This window comes from Triticum urartu, chromosome 4, assembly GCF_003073215.2.
Source record: "Triticum urartu cultivar G1812 chromosome 4, Tu2.1, whole genome shotgun sequence".
Classification (NCBI taxonomy): Eukaryota; Viridiplantae; Streptophyta; class Magnoliopsida; order Poales; family Poaceae; genus Triticum; species Triticum urartu.
This window is the reverse complement of record NC_053025.1, coordinates 304,338,974-304,358,871: the sequence shown is the minus strand read 5'-3', so window position 1 is coordinate 304,358,871 and position 19,898 is coordinate 304,338,974. Positions and strand designations below refer to the sequence as shown.

Genomic DNA, 19,898 nt, shown 5'->3' with positions numbered 1-19,898 from the left:
CTCATATAGCTAGTTTTCCTTTCAAAGTGAAACGATTTTCCTTTTACGTTGAGATATTTGAATTGGATTTTATTTCACCACTACTATCGTAACGCACAGAAAACACTGACGTTTCCGCTCGCTTTCAACCACTGCCACTTTACCTGAGCACTGTGACGCAGTCGGTCAAGTATTGAGTTTCTGCTAGTATATCAAGGACTTATGAGAACTGAAAAGAAAAAAACGAAAAAAGGAATTCTCATAGTTCATTGAATTAAGGGAGGGCCATTCGTGGGGGGTTCGTGGAAGAGTTGGGTTCGATTCCCTTTATACGCGATGTGGCGAAAAAGACTGATTCAACGAAATATGCCATGCCAGCATTAAGATTTAAAACGTGTCGTCTACTTCCAGGAAATGTTCGGAACAGAGAACTTTCTCTAATCCAACGCCGTATTCTCCGAAGATTGAGGAACAAGAGGAGATCCATTAAAAGAAATCTTTCTCGGAGAGAAAATCTAAACAGTAACATCAAATCACAAACTACACGAAAGTTGTCTCTTTATTATGGGGATTTACCCATAAGGGAGATGCACAGAGGAAGAGAACGAACTTCATATATCCCTTTTTTACTCAATCAAGAAACAAGATCGGACGTGATTCCGGTTCGTCTCCATTTTAGTGACACTCTTCCTCAAGCAAGGCAGCCGATAAGTCATCGAAGGGTTTGTTTGAATAATGGACTAGTAACCATTACTCATTTCAAAGTTTCCCACGGTGATCTAATATCTTTTAAAGAAAATGACGCGAGAACCCGCGGTTTTGAAATAAGGAGATCTTTCTATATCGACATATCAGTTGGAAAAATCATAGGCAAATTCCTATCGGCCATATCAGTTGGAAAAAGAAGAGGCAAATTCCTACCGGCCAGAATCTGGAGAAGAACAAAAAAAGAATGGTTCCGCTTACTCACAACTCAGAGGGGATGCCGCTTACTACTCAAATCCAAGGAATTGCAAAAGTTGCGTTCTTATATGCAAGAAGAAGACTTTGAAAGAACAAAGAAGTTTGGATCCGCAAAAGTATGCTTAGGCAGTTCCTTCGCTGAGCACAACAGAATGAAGAGGAATTTGTTTCATTTCAAATACTTCTTCTTATTGAAAAGAGGGAAGGAGAAAAACCGAAATCTTCCTACTCGAACAATAAGTCCTTTCGTAGAGATATGTTAAGTTTCTCCTCTTTCTGTCTAATGACTACTACGACATGCCTAGACTATAACATTCCTACGGAGTGCTGCCCATAGATTACGGAACACTTGGCATATGTTGATTGAGTCCCGGGTATAGCTCCCTCACTCGCTCTACTTTGAATCACGAATTAGCGTATGAAAAGCGGCGATCTTTCTCTATTTCTTCCTCTTCCACCAAAACAAACAAGTTGTTTTCGGGCGTCAGGCAAACTTATTTCTTCGTTCCTCCGGTAATTGGATTGATATATAAGGATTGGGGTTGTCACCCGTATGCTTCTTATCTTTGGCTTCGAACAAGGGGAGTCCTTTCAAGCTTCATCAAATCCATGGCACAAGGTCTGTTTTTCATTATAGAATCGAGCAAGAATCGGATTGTGAATTAGGATTGTATGCAAGAAGGGATTCGGAAACAGGAAAGCGAGTCAAGTAATCCGAATACGTAGCCACTCTCATTCTAATGCTTATATCCAGAACTAGTTCACCGAACAAAGGGACAGAACTACTGACTAAACTGTAGCGAGCTAATACCTAAGCTTGAACTCTGAAATAGCACTCATTCATTCAATTATTTGAAGCTAAGGTGCGGGAAAAGAATACATAAGGTTAGATATGAACTAGTTGACTGTTCGATTGAGGGACTACGATGCATTTTACTCATGTTTTTATTCCATTCCAGGATTCATTCATATTCGACCATAACGAGACTCAATAACGAAACTAGGGCCCTTGCTTTCCCAACTGGAGCAGGAAACTTCCAACCAAATAGGAGGTACCCGGAAGAAGAGATAAATGACAACTATCTCTAGAGAATTGAAAAGAGGTGTGCGGACTATGTTATTGAATTGGCCATGAAAACCTAAAATGAAGGAATAGGGGGTTTGGGATAAGCATGTATTGGAGGCGGGTTTCCCAATAAGTCAATAGCTATCCTTCGCTATCTGGGGCTAGCTCACTCTATGAGATAAGTTTCATGTATGGTTCGAAGCAGTTAACTCCCTTTTAAGGAGCGATCGATCAGCCCCGACCATGACCGGTCTAGAATCTCTCTCATTGAGCTTCTCTTTTGCGCCTGCTTTCTTCTTGATTTATTGCAGCAGCTAGTCTCCCTTTTCCAAATTCGATTATAAGTGAAGTGAGTTATGTTTCAAGAAATTCCATCCATTTCATCGCCCAGAATAATACCCAGTCCTGCCAATCTCTACGACAATCTCTGGTTTAGTTTAGTTGATCTTTTTCTATTATGAAAAGCAAGGAAACACTAGTAATGGTGGAAACAGAACTTAGAAATCTAAGGCTGAAGGTGGTTTTAAGATAGCTTAGCCCTTGCTATGATTCAATTTGTATTGGAGAAGAGGGGCGCCAACCCTATGGGGAATGTAGCTATGCTGTACTTCTTCCTACTAGCTACGGTGCAGCACCTGTTCCTAGCTACGATGCTGCTCCTGTCCGCCCCTTGATTTATCACCGCTTTGGTCTTTTATTGGTCATTGATTTATAGACGGGAGGATAAGTACCCTGGCTCGACCCCAGATATCGATTTAGCATTCCATTATCGGATCTCCGAAACGGGAAACAAGAAAAGTAATCGAAATCGTGTGCCAGCGGGACATACGAAATTCACACTTTTTGACTCTCAATCCACAGGTGGAGATACCAGGGGTGGGTTTTCATGGCCTATAGTCTCCCCTGCCGACGAAGCACGAACTACTTGTTGAAATCGCGGATCCAAATCTTGCATTTCTCCTTTACTCGTCAAAGGCCTCGTATTGTTATTCCCATGATTCATGTGGGCTATCTGCTCTTTATTGTAGGGTCCTACTCCCACCTATCCTTAAAAAACGATGTGAGTGGCTCATACTAATCAAATGTACAAGTAACTGACCCTTATCAAGCTTTCCAGACATAGTGTTTTGATCTAAGATTGCAATTCTTCCATGTTTCCGCAGTAGCATACTGTTCCATGGAGCTAGGGTCCAAAATAGGAATCAACAAGTGTTTCCACGACTCTACCGCCCGGCCAATCCTGTTCCACTAAATCCCCTCCCTTTTTCATGGCCACATATCTTTATGGCTAAGGAGTGGGAAATCTTTCTCCTGTTACACAAATCAAATGTTTCATTTCATCCGGGAAAAGCCACCTCTTTCTCCACAAACAATGTCTTTGTCATTTGATCCAGTTTTTATCCGTTAGATAGGAACAGCTTTGCTAAATACTGAGAACTCTTGAATAGAATATGAGAAGGGAAAGATCCTTTACATAAGGAACTATTGATCATAGGCGTACACTCTGAAAAGAATTGAATGAAACTCTCTTGCTTCGTCAACTTTGATATCATTAGCTGTCTCTGTAGCTGGCTCTCATGTCTGGTGTTCCAAGTAAAAAAATTTCAACTAGCTGGGTCACCGCTGTTTTAAACCCTGACTTGGAATCAGAGCCATAAACGAGTGATTCAGTCGGACGGACGATTGAGTTCTTAAAGCTTGGATCGGCACTTCTTGTGTTGAAACAAACACGCTGTTGCTAGCGCCCTCAACGCTCTCTTCGATCCTTCGCAAACATAGCTCCTTCTACGGGAGATAACTTTCGATCACTTTCATCTCAATTCGTTTCATTGGCTGGTCGAGTGGATGATTAGACACAGGCGGAGTATTCAAGTTGTCCCTACTAACTAACGGGTCTAATTATCGCTGGCTCACAGGCTCCTTCGAAGCAAACATTCGCTGCGCCCCTCGCATTCAAGCTCTTGCTTTGTCCTGCGGCCTGCCCTCTAAGCAAAAGCAAGATCTAGACAAGAGTGAAAAGCAGTCATAATATTAATAATCTAAAAAGGTCTTCCTTGGTTGTGTAGCTAATCCCCCTCCTTGACAAGAACATAATTTTTGCATCTTCAAACTGGTTATGGGTGATACCCTCATTCCCCATTAACTCACTAGAAAGCCCTTTGAATAAGCCTCAGGAACACCCATTCCTTTCGGATCAGGGGGTGGTTGTTTTAGCTACTCGTTCGGGAAACATTAGACAAAGTTACTTATTTGAGAAAGTAAATGAACCTGAAATAGGACCTATGTGATAGTTTGCAGCATGAGCATGTAGATGCTGGAAAAGGACCTCTGTGATTGGTTGATCATTAGTCGTTTTTTTAAGGTAAGTAGGCGACGGTAGAAAGCATTTTTATTACTCCTGTTGAAGGAGGCAGTGGTCCAATTGGCTATTGAAGTCGGTGGATTCTGCCCAGAGTAATCTCTAAAATAGTGAAGCCAGTAGCAATGACTTCGTTTTCAAGCTACTGAAATGCACTTAAAGGTTGAATTTGGATTAGCAAATTACACGAGCGATGCGGCAGCCATTAATATTTATCCCTTTAAATTCTTGTTTATATTCGTTGAACCAAGTTGGATCTGTGATACCAGGGTGGTGGCTTTAACAAATAAGCTCCAATTGATCCATTATTTGAGGTGGCCACCGGTGGTAGCCCTTAGGAAGTTCTTAACTGTGCTAATTCACCTCTTATTTCTCTTACAAACCCGCCTCCGTAGGGGCTTCAAGCGAGCGCGTTTTGATGTCAACGAAGGTACGCCCAATTAGGGATTGAATTCTCTTATAATTCAATCAAAAGAGCATAACGTCTTAGATAAATGTCTGACATAGCGTCTGATCCCGGTGAATTGGGTTAGTTAACCGCACCCTTTGGTGAAGAAGGGGGTATTCCTAGGCACTAGTTATTTTCTTATGTGTGGACTTCGACCTTACAAAGTATGAGTCCATGCCTTCCTAAGTTGGTCCTGAATTTCCAATGAAGTTTTGATTTTCTCGAGGGACGTAGCAAACTGTTTGGTTGGCTCTGAGCATTCTAAAAATAGAGTCCTGCCTGGACAATGTTGATAACGGGAAATCTCTAACCTCCGTGGTGGGTGTGAAGAAGGGTACAGCTAGAAAGCGAGAGAATATCTTTATGGATATGAGTCTGAGGCAGAAGTCTCTGAATGCGGGCCTGACGAACCTTTTGTACCAGGATCATCACGAGACTCTATTTCTGTGGTAGATGACTCAATAGGCAGGGCCTAGAACCTCTAAAGAGGGTGTGACCGATCACCAGATCACGATCAAGAAGAGTCAAAGCTGTCTTACTAGCGCGAGCAATCATCCAACTATGGTGGTTTCTCAACCGGTGGGTACATTTCTGTTGCACATTGTGAGTTCATATTTTCTTTTCTAAGAAACAAAAGTTCGAGCAGATGCCGTTCTAGCAGGTACAAGAACTCCCGTTCGATAGGCGTCTGCTTTAGCAATGTCTTTGATCCTCGATCAACAATTTGAGGAAGACAAGACAGATGCCTTTGGATGAAACCAATGAATCTTCCGATCCGAAAGACTAAGGGGCTAGGCGCTCACCTACTATCTACACATTTCCTCTTTGGCATTGGCTCCACCAGTTTTGACTGCGAGTCGCTTTAGTTATCTCAAATCTTTGGCAGGAAGGGGCCAAGCCAAATAGTGATCTTTAGAAGCATAATCCGTGCTTGAAACTCCTTCGCTAGGATCCAAAAACCTATGCTTCCGCTCTTCCTCACCAGGCAATGCTTACTCTTCTCGATCAAGATTTTGGAGACTTTGAAGCTCAAGGACACGATAGCGCTTGAAACAAATGCTTTGTTTTGGCACCTTCGTCTTCCTTTCTAACATTAGTAAATTCGAGCTAATGGGACCAGTTTTGAATTGCCTAGAGGGTGGAGAAGTCACATCATCTGAGGTTTGTTGTGGGTTCAATTATGACCCCGGTCTAGAAGACAGAGTGGTTGCACGTGTAAGTACATCATGTTACATATCTATTTTAAGCTAAGCTAAATGCCTAAACTAAACAATTTTCTATTAAGCGCGGCATCCTCTCTTCGGGGCGAGCCCTATCGATGATTTCATTCTGTACAATGTGAAACCTGAAATACCAACGGTAGTTTCCAAGTGCCATCTCTATTCGACTCCCATGCTTATTCTTGAACGCTTGAAGGGCAAGTCCGAGCTGGGTCAGCTAAAGGCGGAGCCGGGCGGGATATGGTATTAGCTCTCTATGTGCTATTAGCTTAAGCTTATCACTCCAGCTTATTACCCTAGGCAGAGGGGGTAGGGGAGCATCAGTAGAGAGTCTCCGTACCCGGTACAAGATCCTGGCTTATATAAATTCATTCAAGGTTATGGCTGAACTGGTCTCACCGCTTCCTTCCTCAATGCTAGCGGGACCCTTGCTTTCCATTGCCTTTCGAAGGGGACCGACCATATGCATACTTCTTTTTGTACAACTTTGCTCTGTTGGAGCCTTTGCAATAAGAAAGTGGATTAGGAGAGAGAGCTCGCAGACGATGTTCCCTTCCTTCTATATATCCATATATCTATCGCCCCCGGGCACTCCAGAGCTAGTGTGACATTCTATCCGAAATGCATGCATCTCACATTAGGTAGCCATCCATGACCCCATGTGTGTTTCCCAATTGCTCATCCAAACCATCATTTCTTTCTTCCATCCCGGAATGGAGATCTGACCCAAGGAAGGAATTGCCTTCTTTCTCATGCCAACCAGATGGATGCGGCCCAGAGCTGAGTGAATTCCCTCTGGGTGAGCGCTATGGAGATAGGCCAGGATCAATGAAAATAACCGAGATCGATCGGTATCCATCGCTCAGAGAGCTGCTTTCTCCCCGATATCTGTATCTGCTTTCGGACGGCCAAACAAGCAAGAAGAAGGAAACTTCCATTTCGCATAGCTGCTAAAGTAGTAGTTTTTGTCAAATCATACTTCTGACCAATAGTATCAGTGGCTTTATGCGTCCGCAACCTAGTTTTGTATCTGCATAGTGAAGGAAAGAAAGAAGCATGTTAAGGTGACTTGAGGGAAAGACTGATCCTGATAGACAAGAATGGTATGGTTGGATTGCCAGTGAATAAGCAGCAAGGCTAAAGCAGGGATTGGATTTACTTCTTCTATTGTCAGTAGCATCATTTGCCTTCCACCCTCTCAAGAACTTCCTAAAGCCCTGAGACACTTGTTGCCAATAGTCTGGAATGGAACATTTGCAACAGTTCTTGTAGGCCATTTCTGTAACAGCATATCTCTAAACCCTTCTTGCGGATGGTTCAAAACGAAACTTAGTGGCAGCCCCTATCTTCCCCATTTTCTAGAAGTAAAGGACAATGATCTGACCCAGCTTGCAAGAGGGATAGTAAAACTTAGGAAATAAATCCTCATAAGTTGAAGAAACCAGAACTCTATCCAAAACTTCTCTCACTGGCCTGTCTTGTTTGTTAGTCCAGGCCACCAACCCTTCTCAGTTCCTGTAGTTCAGTTTCAGATATGAAAGCATTAAAAGCTTCCATCCTATTAATATGTATTCTGCCATTGTTTCATGAGCAAATCTGATCATGTCCCGCAAAGGTAGATCAACACTCTGCACAAAGTTAGTGAGCTCTGACAAAAACATAGCTCTTAAATTTGGTTGGACCATAAACATCCACCCAAGCACAATTATCACAAAGCCTCTATACTCAAACACCATGGAGAAATTGACCCTCCCCAATGAGGTCTGCATCCATGACATCCAGATTGACTCCAATAAGCATTCCACCTTTACTGCCACTGGCTAGCTTGCAAAACCACTTGAAAAGCTTTCTGCCACCAATTGCCATTAACTCTTTATCTGAGAACTGTTCTCTCTTAGTTTCTTGCACACAAACTATGTCCACCCACTCTATCACTTTAGAAGGTTGCCCCCTTCTACCTGGCCAGGCCCCTCACATTCAAGATTAGTGTCTTCATGGCGGTATCTGTTTTTTGTTATGCCTCCTCTTAGCTCTGCTCGTAGTGTTCTTGTCACCAACTGGTATACAAGTACTGTGATTATCTAACTCTTCAACAATCTGAGTAATATCCTCATTCTCTGAATCAGAGCTTAACTCGACACTGGAAGATTGCTCCTTCTCATGAGCAGCTAACTTCTTTTTCTGAGCAGCTTCATAAAGCAATGCTTGAGCAAGTTCTCTTGCTTTAATAGAATTTATAGACCTGTCAATTTCCTCCTGTGTACTTCCCAACACTAGATCACTATCTACAACAGATTTTACTAGACTAGTAGAATCAATGGAATTGCAAATAGCATATCTGTTAGTAGAAGACATACCTGGTTCATCAAGATTCTTGCGTGAAGCCATCCTTTCTGCACGTTGCTGAATAGGCATGCCATCCTTCGGGATCCTATCCTAGCACTTGTCCTTGTTGCTTTAATTCTTGCGTTTGCACCTCATTGAACTTCTCTTGTTCTTTGGTCATTCCAGAAAAAACCTCCATACCTTAATAATAGGGGCTTGTGTATAAAGGAAAGCAGCAAACCGGTCAAAGGCGAAGCTGTTCTATCTCAACTCTCTGACTTGAAGGAAGATGTGGCGGATCTCAAGGCTGGCTCTATTCCAAGTACAAGTTCCGAGGTGAAATGCGTTGATGTGGCCAATCGATATACAATATAGTTGAATGGTTCGACAAGTTCACATGCCGGAGCTACCTGTTCTCTGCGATTCAATTGGTTCTTCTGCCTTGCCTTCTTATCTATCGGTCCCAAGGTCAAAGAAATAGGTTCAGTGGTTTGACCTCCCAAAGGTTAAAGAAAGACATCGGTATTAAGACCACTCCCTCCGGATGATGATATGTCCCAACCATCTATAGCCCATGGTTCGTTACTCGGGAATTCGGAGAGGTCAGATGAGATAGATGGGTGTGTTCAAAATGGAATGATCCCCTTTTCTCATGTTTGCATTTTTGTTGTCCACAAACAAATAAAGAGTCCGAAAAGACGTACGCATAACAGACTCGGTACCTAGGTCAATGGGTTTAGTGGAGAATTGCGTTACTGTAATAGCGAAGGTATCTATGAAATGCAGTACCAAGGTCAATGAAATTGAAAGGCACCTCTGACAACAGAATCAAAAGGAATTTGCCTGACGAGACCATGAAGGCGCACTTCAACGAGTTTAACTTGAGTGCATGTTGCCTTAGGCGGTCGAATATGATTCTGAGATGTTGAAGATGTTCTTCATAGGATACCGCCTTTACAACGAGATCATCTACATAGCACTCGACAATCTTATGTATTATCTCATCGAAGATCTTAGTCATGGCGCGTTGATATGTAGCACCGGCATTTTTGAGACCTTTGGGCATAACCTTGTAATAATATATGCCTATTGGAGTGCGAAAGGCTGTGCTTTATCAAGGCAAGCTTCTCTTTCTTTCGCCAATGAAGTTCATATAAGTGTATAGAAAGCCTTCTTTTCACAACCATGCACAAACCAAAGTGCTGCTGAAACGTGAAATCCATGCACCAACAAGTTCCAGTTCATAAGCAATGAAAAAGCAGAGTATATGGGAGGATAGTGGCTAAACTGTTCACTTGAGGAGAGTGGGAAGTGACTAGTCCGATAGGAGAAGAGCGGAAGTGCGATCTTTCGATCCAATCTACGTCGACTAAAATCCATGTCTCATGGCACGAGGGCCATTGCGAGTTGATGTTGTTGCTTTACCGTCACAGTCTGTCCTCAAGAGAGGCATCCATTCCTGGCCAGACAAAGTTCCTATTAGTTCTCTTATAGGAAGCTAGTATACCTGAATGGCCTCCGGTAGCTGTCCCATGCAGTTCTTGCGCTATCCTGGCTCTTGCATTTCCAGCGGTCCCCACATAAAGCCTCCCTTTTTTCCTTAACACCCCTTCCTCCTCTTCCCAACCATCTTGTCCTCCTCTCGCTTCACTAATGCTCTTCTTAACTTCTTCAGCTAATTTTTATCCTTCGTAGCTTTGTTTCACTTCTCCTATCCAATCCGGCAACAACTTGCTCACAAGGGTGCAACCACTGAATTTGTAACGACACACTAATTTGAAAAACAATCAAAAGATATGTAAAGAACACAGATAGTAAAGGTAGAAGATCATTTCTGGGTAGATAGGAGAGCTATTAAAATCCACAAACATGAATCAGAGTTTCGACTGGGTTCTCCAGATTTAACCAAAAGAATACTTTTCTACAAATAAGATAATTTCTCATTTTTTGGTTTATACCGAGCCAAAACATAGAATTTCCATTGAAGAAGGAAGTAAGGATGCTAGCCGGAGAATCAAGACGATTCTTTTTTAGTTCCCAAGATAGAATTTCTTTGTTTTTGGCAAGAGCGGTGGGTGACAACGTGCAAGACTAGATAGGTTTGGCTTTGATCTGATCAATAGGAATAGGAGGAAGCGTTGGAGAGGTACCAAATGACTAAAGAGGGGAACCCATCTGACCACATGTAGAGCCAGCCCATAAGTAAATTCAAGAGAATTTCTTCATCTTCCAAAGTATGTGAGTGAGGTAAAAATTCCATGGATCGATCTCATCACTCACATCCAACAACTAGTGAAAGATGTAATGATGAAGCTATAGGAGAAGAAAAAGCGTTGGTTTTGATTGGTAATCTTGAGTTGTCATCTTTTGAAAGAGAGTAACTTGCTGGATGGAGAGCAGCTAGGAGAATAAAGCTCATCTTTACCCCATCTTTCATTCCAACTCTATTTTCTTGTGTGCGATCCTTCTTTCTGGTTTGGAATCCAAGAAGCTCAATGGGCTAGTTTCAAGTTCGATCAGACACGAAATCTGGTATAGCCACCAGCCTAGATAGAACGGGCGGGGGAAGAAAAACTAGGAGCGAGCCACATTCAAGAGGGTTGTCAAAGGCCCTCTCAATAGAGCTGTTTTGTCATTGAATCGATGGAGGGAAGACTCCTTCGGTAGGTGCCCCCGACTCTTCCAGTTTCTGGGTGGGATCTTATGGCTTAATCTCTGATTGCGCAGGATTCATCTTTGTTTGGTAACCTCAGACCCTGAACCAGGAGTTGGAAGCGCCTTTGCTAGACTTTCCAATTGAACACGATGCGGGCGATGCAACTCGGCAAGGAGAAGGCTGAACCCTGGTGCTACACTACAACAGAAGCTTTGGCAGTTTACCATGGCTTGATCTTCTAGTTGTCATGCTAAAGCCGTTGATAGCTACTTCGCTTGACGAGCTAAGTAGAAAGACTTTGTGGATGAATCCACAACTGATGGTGCTTTAGGTTGATCTGATCCCTAGAAGGAAGAGTTTTGGGCTTAAGGCATAATTGCTCTATTGCGGCTACCTTGGCTATGTCATCCGATGATGTTCACAAAGCGGCTCTTACTATAGACCCGGCTATCTCCGAGTTGAAATCGAACCCAGCCCCGGGTTTCCGTCCATCAATCCAGAGCTCAAGACAACCGCGATACTTAAATCACTCAAATAGCCACCTTAGACGGATACAGCCATTAGAAGAAGAAACTAAAACTCGATGGAGTACCCTAAACCAGAGATCCTCGACAAAGAAAGTCTCGATTCGAGGAACGAAATATCAATAGAGGAATGGAAACCGCAGGGTATGAAATTTGGGTAGGGTTGGCAGGGAAAGTCCAACTGAAACTTTCTTTGATTACCTTTTTTCTCCAACTGGCTCAGAGATTGCATTTTCCCTTAACCGGTAACCTCCTTTTAATCCTTCGTTTAGACCCTATCTATTGGTATTGGCATTGGCTCGAGAGCAAGGACCTTATTTGATCGCTTAGAACTTGATGGAGGGAAACTCACTCGCTCGAGATATGCTTAAGCTAGCTCAGGAAGAGTACTAATTTTATATGCCTTAAAGAGGGGATTCAAAGAGTAGCCTTTTACTAGGGCTTAAGTGACTCGTTTCATATTGCTTACTATGGCCTGGACAGTGAGGAAGGTGAGTTGGAAGATATACCTAATGTCAAATGAGACTTTCTCCTCACCAAATTGAAGCGTGAGCTTAGCATCTTTCACATCGATGACAGCCCCTGCAGTAGCTAGAAAAGGTCTCCCCCCAAAAAATAGGAAAACTCTTATCCTACATCTCCAAGACAAGAAAATCAACTAGAAATGCGAAGTTACCAACTATCGCAGGGATATCACCCAAAATGTCTGCTTGATCCTGATCAGCAAGGTGGAGAGTGATGCTAGTCGGCCGTACATCACCCAATGGTAGTGGCTCGTAGACAGTGAAGGGAATCACAGTAGACCCAAGACCACATAAAGCATGGAAAGTTTGACTTCCTATCAAGCATGGAATACTGAAACTGGCAGGCTCATCTAAGTTGAGAGGTAGCTTATTTGAACGAGTGCACTACATTCCTTAGTAAGAGTAACCAGTTCTGGCTCGTTAATGTTTCGCTTCTTTGCGAGCTGGTCCTTAAAGAACTGTGTATACATCGGCACCTGTAAGACACCATCAAGGATGGGGGTGGTAATCTGCATATCTGTCATCATATCCAGAAACTTTGCAATCTGCTTGTCTTTAGTTGACTTCACAAACCGTTCTGGAAATGGCAGCTTCGGGTTGACAGGTGAAGCAGATTGATGATGGATCATTAGGAGCAATAGCTGCTGGTGTAGAAGAACTAGGCTGTGCAGCAGAAGTAGTGGACTGTTGAGGTCCCTGCGGAGAAGGTATTGGGCCGGCTAGGGTAGAAGGCAGGTGGTACATACAACGCTGGCATTGGGGAAGAGGATCGGTTGTAGTCTTACCACTCCGACTAGTAAAGGCTCCACGTGGGTGAACTTCAGGTTGAGGTGGAAGTCTCCCTTGTAGATGGTTGTGAGGCTACCATACGAGTGGTCAATGTTTGCATAGAAGAATCCTTACACCCAATATTGTCACTCCTTTTAGAATACCTGTCTACACCTACATCAGCAAGATGTAGTTTTATTAAGTCGGCTTCCATTCCTTATTCGGAAGGCGTTGGATACTTGATATACGCTATGCTATGTACTCGGCCCACCATTGCGCATGCTGTTTTAGGAAGCATATTTGGATCCTTATTCAGGGAAAGCTCATATCCATCAAAAACCAATCGAAGTCCAGCTTTATCCCGAGCATCCGTTGTTTTCCCCGACTGAAGATCCGACACGACACCCTCTCTTCCATCTCCGGCTTCCTAACCAGATCCGTTTACCCCTGCTTGAGAAAGTGTTTCCATTCGTAGTTCGGGGTTTCCTAGTCCCAGGTTTATTCGTAACCGGCTCCCTATCCAGGTCTTCCTCCTCAACAGCTATCTTTGTTTGACGGTGTTCGTTGCCAATGCAATAGTAATATATGCTTGCTTTCTTCCTGTTCGCATATCCATATCGAAAGCTCTTCTTTCGTAGGCACATTTACTTCAATTCAACTACTTCATTGATGAATCAATTTGAGGAAATTCAAAAATACCTTGCTCGCCTTCGCAACTGCCTTCTTTTCTGTGCCTTCCTAGTTTGCCAACCCTATGTTTGATTGCGAGTTCCGGCGGGGTGAGTACCTGGACGGACAAGGGGTTCCTTTTCGATTTCCATTTTAGAGCTTCTCTCTAGTTCGAATATATAGAACTTCCTTCTTAGAAATGGAATACCTTCACCTTAGAAGGGTGTTCTTCCTACTACTGAAACTAGATCTGCCTTTTTCGGCTAAGCCGATTCCAATGATCGGACGGACAATACTTGCTTAAACCTAGCACCCTATTGCCTTGCTTTTCCTCCAGCCGTTCCTGCCTCGCCGTTCGTGATACCCAGGAAGGGCATCCCTCACTTCCCAGATCGTCTCACACTTCTTTTGTCACTGGCACACATGCTCTCATGGGTCTATCACTGAGAAATCCCTTTTCTCCGGGCGGTGCGGTAAGTAAGACTAGTCGATGGACAACTGCTGACTGAATAGGGAGAAGATGCATTTTCCTAGGCTCTTTCTACTTTGCTCATTGGGTATAGCCGTCAGTGATCCACAGATACGGCGCTTTTGGATTCCTAAAGGGATAGGATAGTTCTTTCTGGGCTTTAGAGGTCTCCCCTTTAACCTAGTACTCTTAGGAAGGCCGGGTTAACCTTCTACTAGAACTGTTCTATCTACGAAATTGGAAAGTAGGGTCAACTTGCCATAATATATAGCCCAACTTGATCCGTCTTAGAGTAGCCGCCTATGGAACCGCCCCCGAGTCAATAATGCACCCAATCGTGAGCCTTATATGAGTTTCATAGTCAGCCTGCTCTTTCAAGAACGTGCCTTCTAAACTCGTTGTTCCGCTTGCAGATTGGAGTTTCCTACTGACTATCCGGGTTCTTGATACCGCCGGCCGGGAATAAGTACCTATCCCTTACGGGAATCGAACCCGTGTCTTCGACATGAAAAGACGATGTCCTAACCTTTGGACGAAAGGGACCAAAAAGCTATTTTTCATATACTTAAGAGAAGAGAAGTGGTTCCTTTTCTTTCTATACGAAATACTTGATGCACTTATTGAATGGAAACTTGAATTGAGAGAAAAGGTGTGCTACGCTTCTTCATTCTCGTAACTCAATCAATATCAAGAACATAAAGAGTTTGTATAGAGATGGATTTCTCTTCAGTTCCAAGACTTTTTTTTGAATGGCTCGTGTTGCGCTAGTGACACGAGGGTAAAACGCTCGAGTTGGCTTGATGACTCGAGGAGGGAAAGGCTCCATTTGCTTTAGTGAATGGAGGAAGAAACAACCATAGTAACTATCTATGAAATTGATTGATGGATATGAGAGTGGTGCAAGACCGGGACAGAGGAACCATAGGAATGTTATGTCAGGTTCCTTGCTCACTTCTCAAGCCCAATATCATTCCTCCAACTCAGACTTTCATGCTATAATTAAGAACCCCCCTAAACAATGACAGCATACCAAGCGGGCCCTACGTCTATCGGGGAGCTCAAATCCTCACTAGAGTGAGGCACGTCTCGATCAATACATCTCGAATCTAAAGAGAGAATGTTATTGTTATGCTGTCCCCACTCTGGAGTATGATTGACCATATCATCCAGCGAGTGGTCTTAAGCGCTCAGTGCATCCATACTGAACTCGAATGTGCGCACTTCGGAAGAGAAAGTAATGCGAACTACTAACTGTTATGCCGGCTTGGCCCGATCAAGACTTCTATCCCTCAGAAACTGTCTCGCGTCTTATCCGTGTGCGCGGTTGAGGAAATTGGACTTCGTATTCTTCCTGGGTCTGGCTCGTGGGCCGACGTTGTCTTGTGTTGTAATCGGGGCACGATTATTCGAAGTAGAAGTGCTAACATTCCCCCTTCCTTGAGAAAGCGCTTGACCCCAAGCCGGTGCATAAGGAAAACGAGTCTTCAGGTCGATGAGGTCCTCCCAAGTATTGTCCAGTGCCATCGACTCGGACCAGCGAATCAAGCCTTGTTCCAGGACTTGATCTCCCTTTATTACTTATACCAATGACTCACCAAAACTTGCATAGGGACAGAGGGATTGTCAGTCTCAGATGGTAAACGAGAGGATACCTGAGACAGTGGGCGGGGGAACAACACGTCGAAGCTTAGAGACATGAAAAATACAGGGTGCACTTGAGAAGTTGAAGGTAGATCCCGGTGTTAATATGGAACAGCACCAACACGTGCTAGAATCTTGTAAGGCCCAAAGTATCGGAAGGAAGGGTTGTGGCATTCTTCCCCTAAAAGGTGCACATCCATCGATTCCCTCATCTAGTGCAATGCTCTGTTCAGAGACCAAGGAAGCTATTAGTTTGAGTTCCTGATTTCCCTGTTGCCGACTAGATTGCTTACCGACTTTCATGATGGAAGAAGATACCGACTTGAGGGAAGGCAGTACAGAGCAGCAGCCTAGGGATAAGCAGGAATTCAGGTTAGCTTTTCTGTTTTCCGAATCTTACCCACCTGAGAGTCCTAGTCTCGAAAGGGCGCCTTGGCCATCCAGCCTTATCGCAGAATTGATCCAAAAGTTGTGAGCCGATAGAAGTGGAAAGATAGCAGGTTTCAGAAAGGAAATATTCCAATGGTTAGATTACCTCCATCTCGGTCAACGATGGGGATTTGTGAAGGCATCAAACTTAAGCTATCTATAGAATGACAATTTTTGATGTAGCTTCACGTCTACCTATACCAAAGGGTTTCTATAGTATGCCGAACTAGTGACAGTACCAAATGGTCAATGCCTACCTCAAAGGTTTGCATCTATAGAGTTACGAATTGCCTACGGTGAGTGTTCCTTCTGCCCCAATGGTCTACCAAAATGGAAATGCCTTCCATAAGATGATGAAATCGTTTTTCTACCTTCTACCTCTGAGGTTTGCCTTCTCTTCTAGCATTCTTGAAACCTGACAATCAAACTATTGCATATGGAGGACAAGTCAAAAGTAGATTCATTCCATCGTCAAAACTAGAAAGGTAAACAATTGCATCGAAGGTCAAGTATTGGGAAAGGTACAAGGTGTTTTGGCCACCCCTCAATTCAAGAGTTCCGATTGGATCAAGAAGAAAATCCCTATTCCTATCTTTTTATCCAACTTGAATGATTAAAGGTCAAGTAGTGGCATCCTATTACCCTAAAGGGTAAGTTGTGTGGAAGTCAATGAAAGGCTGAACTGCAGTTGCCCTTTCATTCACCTAGAATTTTGGCTTGCTCTTAGGGTGGACCACATCAGAGGTATTGGAACTACGTTTCGCATATCCTTTTTTCTTAGGAAATACTACGATCCAGTAGCTATAAATAGAAAGCAGAACCTCCTTATGTCTATACATAGAAAGAAGGAGTCCCAGGACCGAGTCATAGACTGTGCTAACTCCATGCGTAGCGTAGGAGATGGATGGGGGAAAAGGCGTCACAGGAAGGAATGATCCAATAAATCCGGATAGCCAAGAAAAGACACTTCTATCGATCGGTCTCCGCCCTCCCATACCTCCTAAAACAACGGTAGTTTGCTTATTTTCGTTCAATTGTACCTGGCCCAAGCGCCTATCTATTTAGTACTTTCGAGTAAGAAAGCAACTTGACATTATGATCCCCGAGAAGAGGATTCGTATTATAGTAGGTTTGTTTTCCATTTCCAGGTCCCATCCTTTTTTTCGGGAAATTATTTTTTCATTTTCCCATCGTCCTAGAATTGCCTTTCCTTCTCCTTTTGATTTTCGTATCATTATTATTACTTTGGTTTCTTAATAGGGGGATGATTCATCGTGTAACCCGTTCCCCCAACGAATTGCATTTTCTTTTTCTTTGATTTTTGTTTACCCATGGATTTTGTTTTGAAACTGTTTTATTAGATGACGGAGAGAAAGTTTTACCAAATCCTGCAGGGGGTCAGGCTCAACCCGCAGACGCACCGCCAGTTCTGCCAGATCCAGCGGGGGATCAGGCTCAACCCGCGGATGCGCCCCCCGCTTTGCCTGCTCCACCAGTTGAAGTCCCTGCCATTTTGAACCCGCCCCAGGTTCCATCATCCTTGGATCCAGGCAGAAGGCCGGAGGATCGAGTGCAAGATGGCGCAGAGGCAGCAGCCATGGGGGCTGCCAAGGGTTGTTGCTCGTCTTTTGTCGAGTGTCTCTGCACCATGTGGTGCGATAGCTTTTAGCAGGGTGTAAATGTAGGAAGGCTCTTCTAAACAGCGTCCCTTTCACTTCATGTGAAAGTAGCACAAATTATATAAATAAGAATAAGAAAGAGAAGCGTAATGTTATCGTGTTTTCGGCTTTGTATGTAAAGCCTCCTGATCCGGAGAAACTCGATAGATTCGAAAACTATGAATCGATAGCCCCAGAAAACTCTGTTTTGAACTCGTACTTGATTGGAAAGAATTTGGACCTGGGGACCCTGGATCTATCGGCCTGTCATACTAATTTTCCTATGTGAGGACCCGATATTTCAGCTCACGCTTGAGTGCTTGCCTGTTTTTCCTTCAATTCTTATTCGGGATTGCCCCTATTTAAAAGTGGCACCCCGTCTCCATTCACACTCTCACCATGCAACGCAGGACAAAGGTGTATTTCACTGTTCGAAAAAATGCTAACTAAGGCCGAGGAACAAGGAACAAAGGTTTGAACCAGCTTTCGTAAGGAGTCTTCTTCCTCATACAGGAACAACTGGAACAACAGTTTCAAACATTGCATCGGGCCTCCTCACCGGGAACCCTTGGGTCCCTGTCTCGTCATCCCTTTCTTTCCTCAGCCGGACAAGGACAACTTTCAGTTAAGACCAGCCCCTCTTTTTCTTCTGTGCTTGGCATGATTCATGTAAGGTTAGCACTCGTCACTAGACGAGATAGTGATTGTCAACATCCCACACAACTCTCACTCTCACTCTGGCAAAAGGAAATGAATGTATCTACTCCTTCAAACAACAGGAAAGCAGACACGCATCCTACCCGCATCAATGCCTCTGCCCTCTTGTATCTACATATCATGATATGGATACCCTTGGTCATTAATAAAGGGAAGATGATTTTAGCCGAGGTGATCGGACTAACACTGAGTGCATTTGTCCCGGCTAGGCTTATTACGTTCTTAGTGTTCTAAAGTGGGACAGGCGCTAGCTCTAGTAACCATTCTCCATTGATTGGAAAGGGCGGGTGTCTGCAAGAACTAGCTAGACATGGCACTCCCCGAGCATGAACTCGATCATCGTGCTGTCCCCTTTGAGCAGCTTTTCTTGCCTGCCTCTGCTATCATTGATCAAAATATTTCTCAATGGTGTGGAGACAGCTCACAAGAAGATCTAGGATTTCATAGCGAGTGTACTAGTAGCTGAAAAACCAAATTGACCATTCCAACTCATTTGTGGTTTGAAACAGCATTTCTTCCCAAAGTGATACCTTGGCTTTGCCCAAATAAAGAATCACAATGCTGCTGATAGTCCGCCTGCTTTCAATGTTCTTATGCTCAGTGAGCAAGCTTGATTTTGGTTACTCCCTTCTATTGGGAGCTCCCTATCTATAGGTTTCAGGGGGGTATGATCCACCGCGTTCCTGTGCTTTACATGAAATGGAAAGATCAGAACGAACAAGCAGAGCAACTTGACGACAGAACTACATTGGTTAGACAGGCATGTAGGTTGCTACAATATCCAGAGACGCTTAACAATTGCTGTTTGAATCGATCCTTTCTTGTATCGGATCTGTGAAGTTCATTTTGGTCATGCCAGAAACCTATTCTCTATATGCCAATTCGTTTCGCAGAAATTCAGAGATTGGAGAAAATGAGCCTTTAACGGAGGTACGATGCATTACCTTGTATATGGAATCTAACGAAATTCTCATTCATTCCTAAAATGATTTTTGAGATAGAACAACTTGTTTATGGAATTAGCCCCCAGTGGAGAAGCAAGGCTTCCAGGCTCGCCATCAATCCAGGCAAAGCAGTCTTCCCAAACTAACTAATTGTTGAATTAATACTTGCTATACTAATAGCTCTTCAATCTGTTTATTGCTGCTTCATTGTCCTTTCCCTTTGCTCTAGCGTTAGTCGCAGGAATCCCTCTTGCGTTAGTCGTAGTCATCTATTCGTAGAAATCGTAGGAAAGATCGTGGGAACCTACACCGTACCTTTCGTAGTCAATACGATGAAACCAAAGCCTTAGCAGAGGAAGGAACCGATCTGATTCCCGGAACCGAAACAGGTATTTCCACTACTGCCATTACTGAACCGAGGACAAGGACAACTGCCCCGCTGGGTGTAGATTTCATCCCGTTAGTGTGCATTGTTGAACCCAAAGACAAGTAGGGATTTTGATATTGATAGCTAAGGGTAGGTGTACTAATAACACCAG

At 43.6% G+C, this 19,898-nt stretch overlaps 1 protein-coding gene across 1 annotated transcript; it reads left to right on the top strand.

Annotated features, from left to right (window-relative positions):
* On the top strand, nt 1–17,557 carry LOC125554732 (ribosomal protein S4, mitochondrial-like). Its single transcript, XM_048718179.1, has 2 exons — nt 1–1,190; nt 17,402–17,557. The coding sequence occupies exons 1-2, from the start codon at nt 351–353 to the stop codon at nt 17,555–17,557; spliced, it is 996 nt and encodes a 331-aa protein (XP_048574136.1). The 5' UTR covers nt 1–350.
* The last annotated feature ends 2,341 nt before the right edge of the window (nt 17,558–19,898 follow it).

What these genes read in the sequence shown, in the direction of transcription:
- LOC125554732 (XM_048718179.1), top strand. Translation starts at nt 351, where the DNA reads ATGCCAGCATTAAGATTTAAAACGTGTCGTCTACTTCCAGGAAATGTT. An exon ending in CTCGAACAATAAGTCCTTTC is followed by an intron (nt 1,191 to 17,401) that starts GTAGAGATATGT and finishes CTGTTTTATTAG; the next exon opens with ATGACGGAGAGAAAGTTTTA.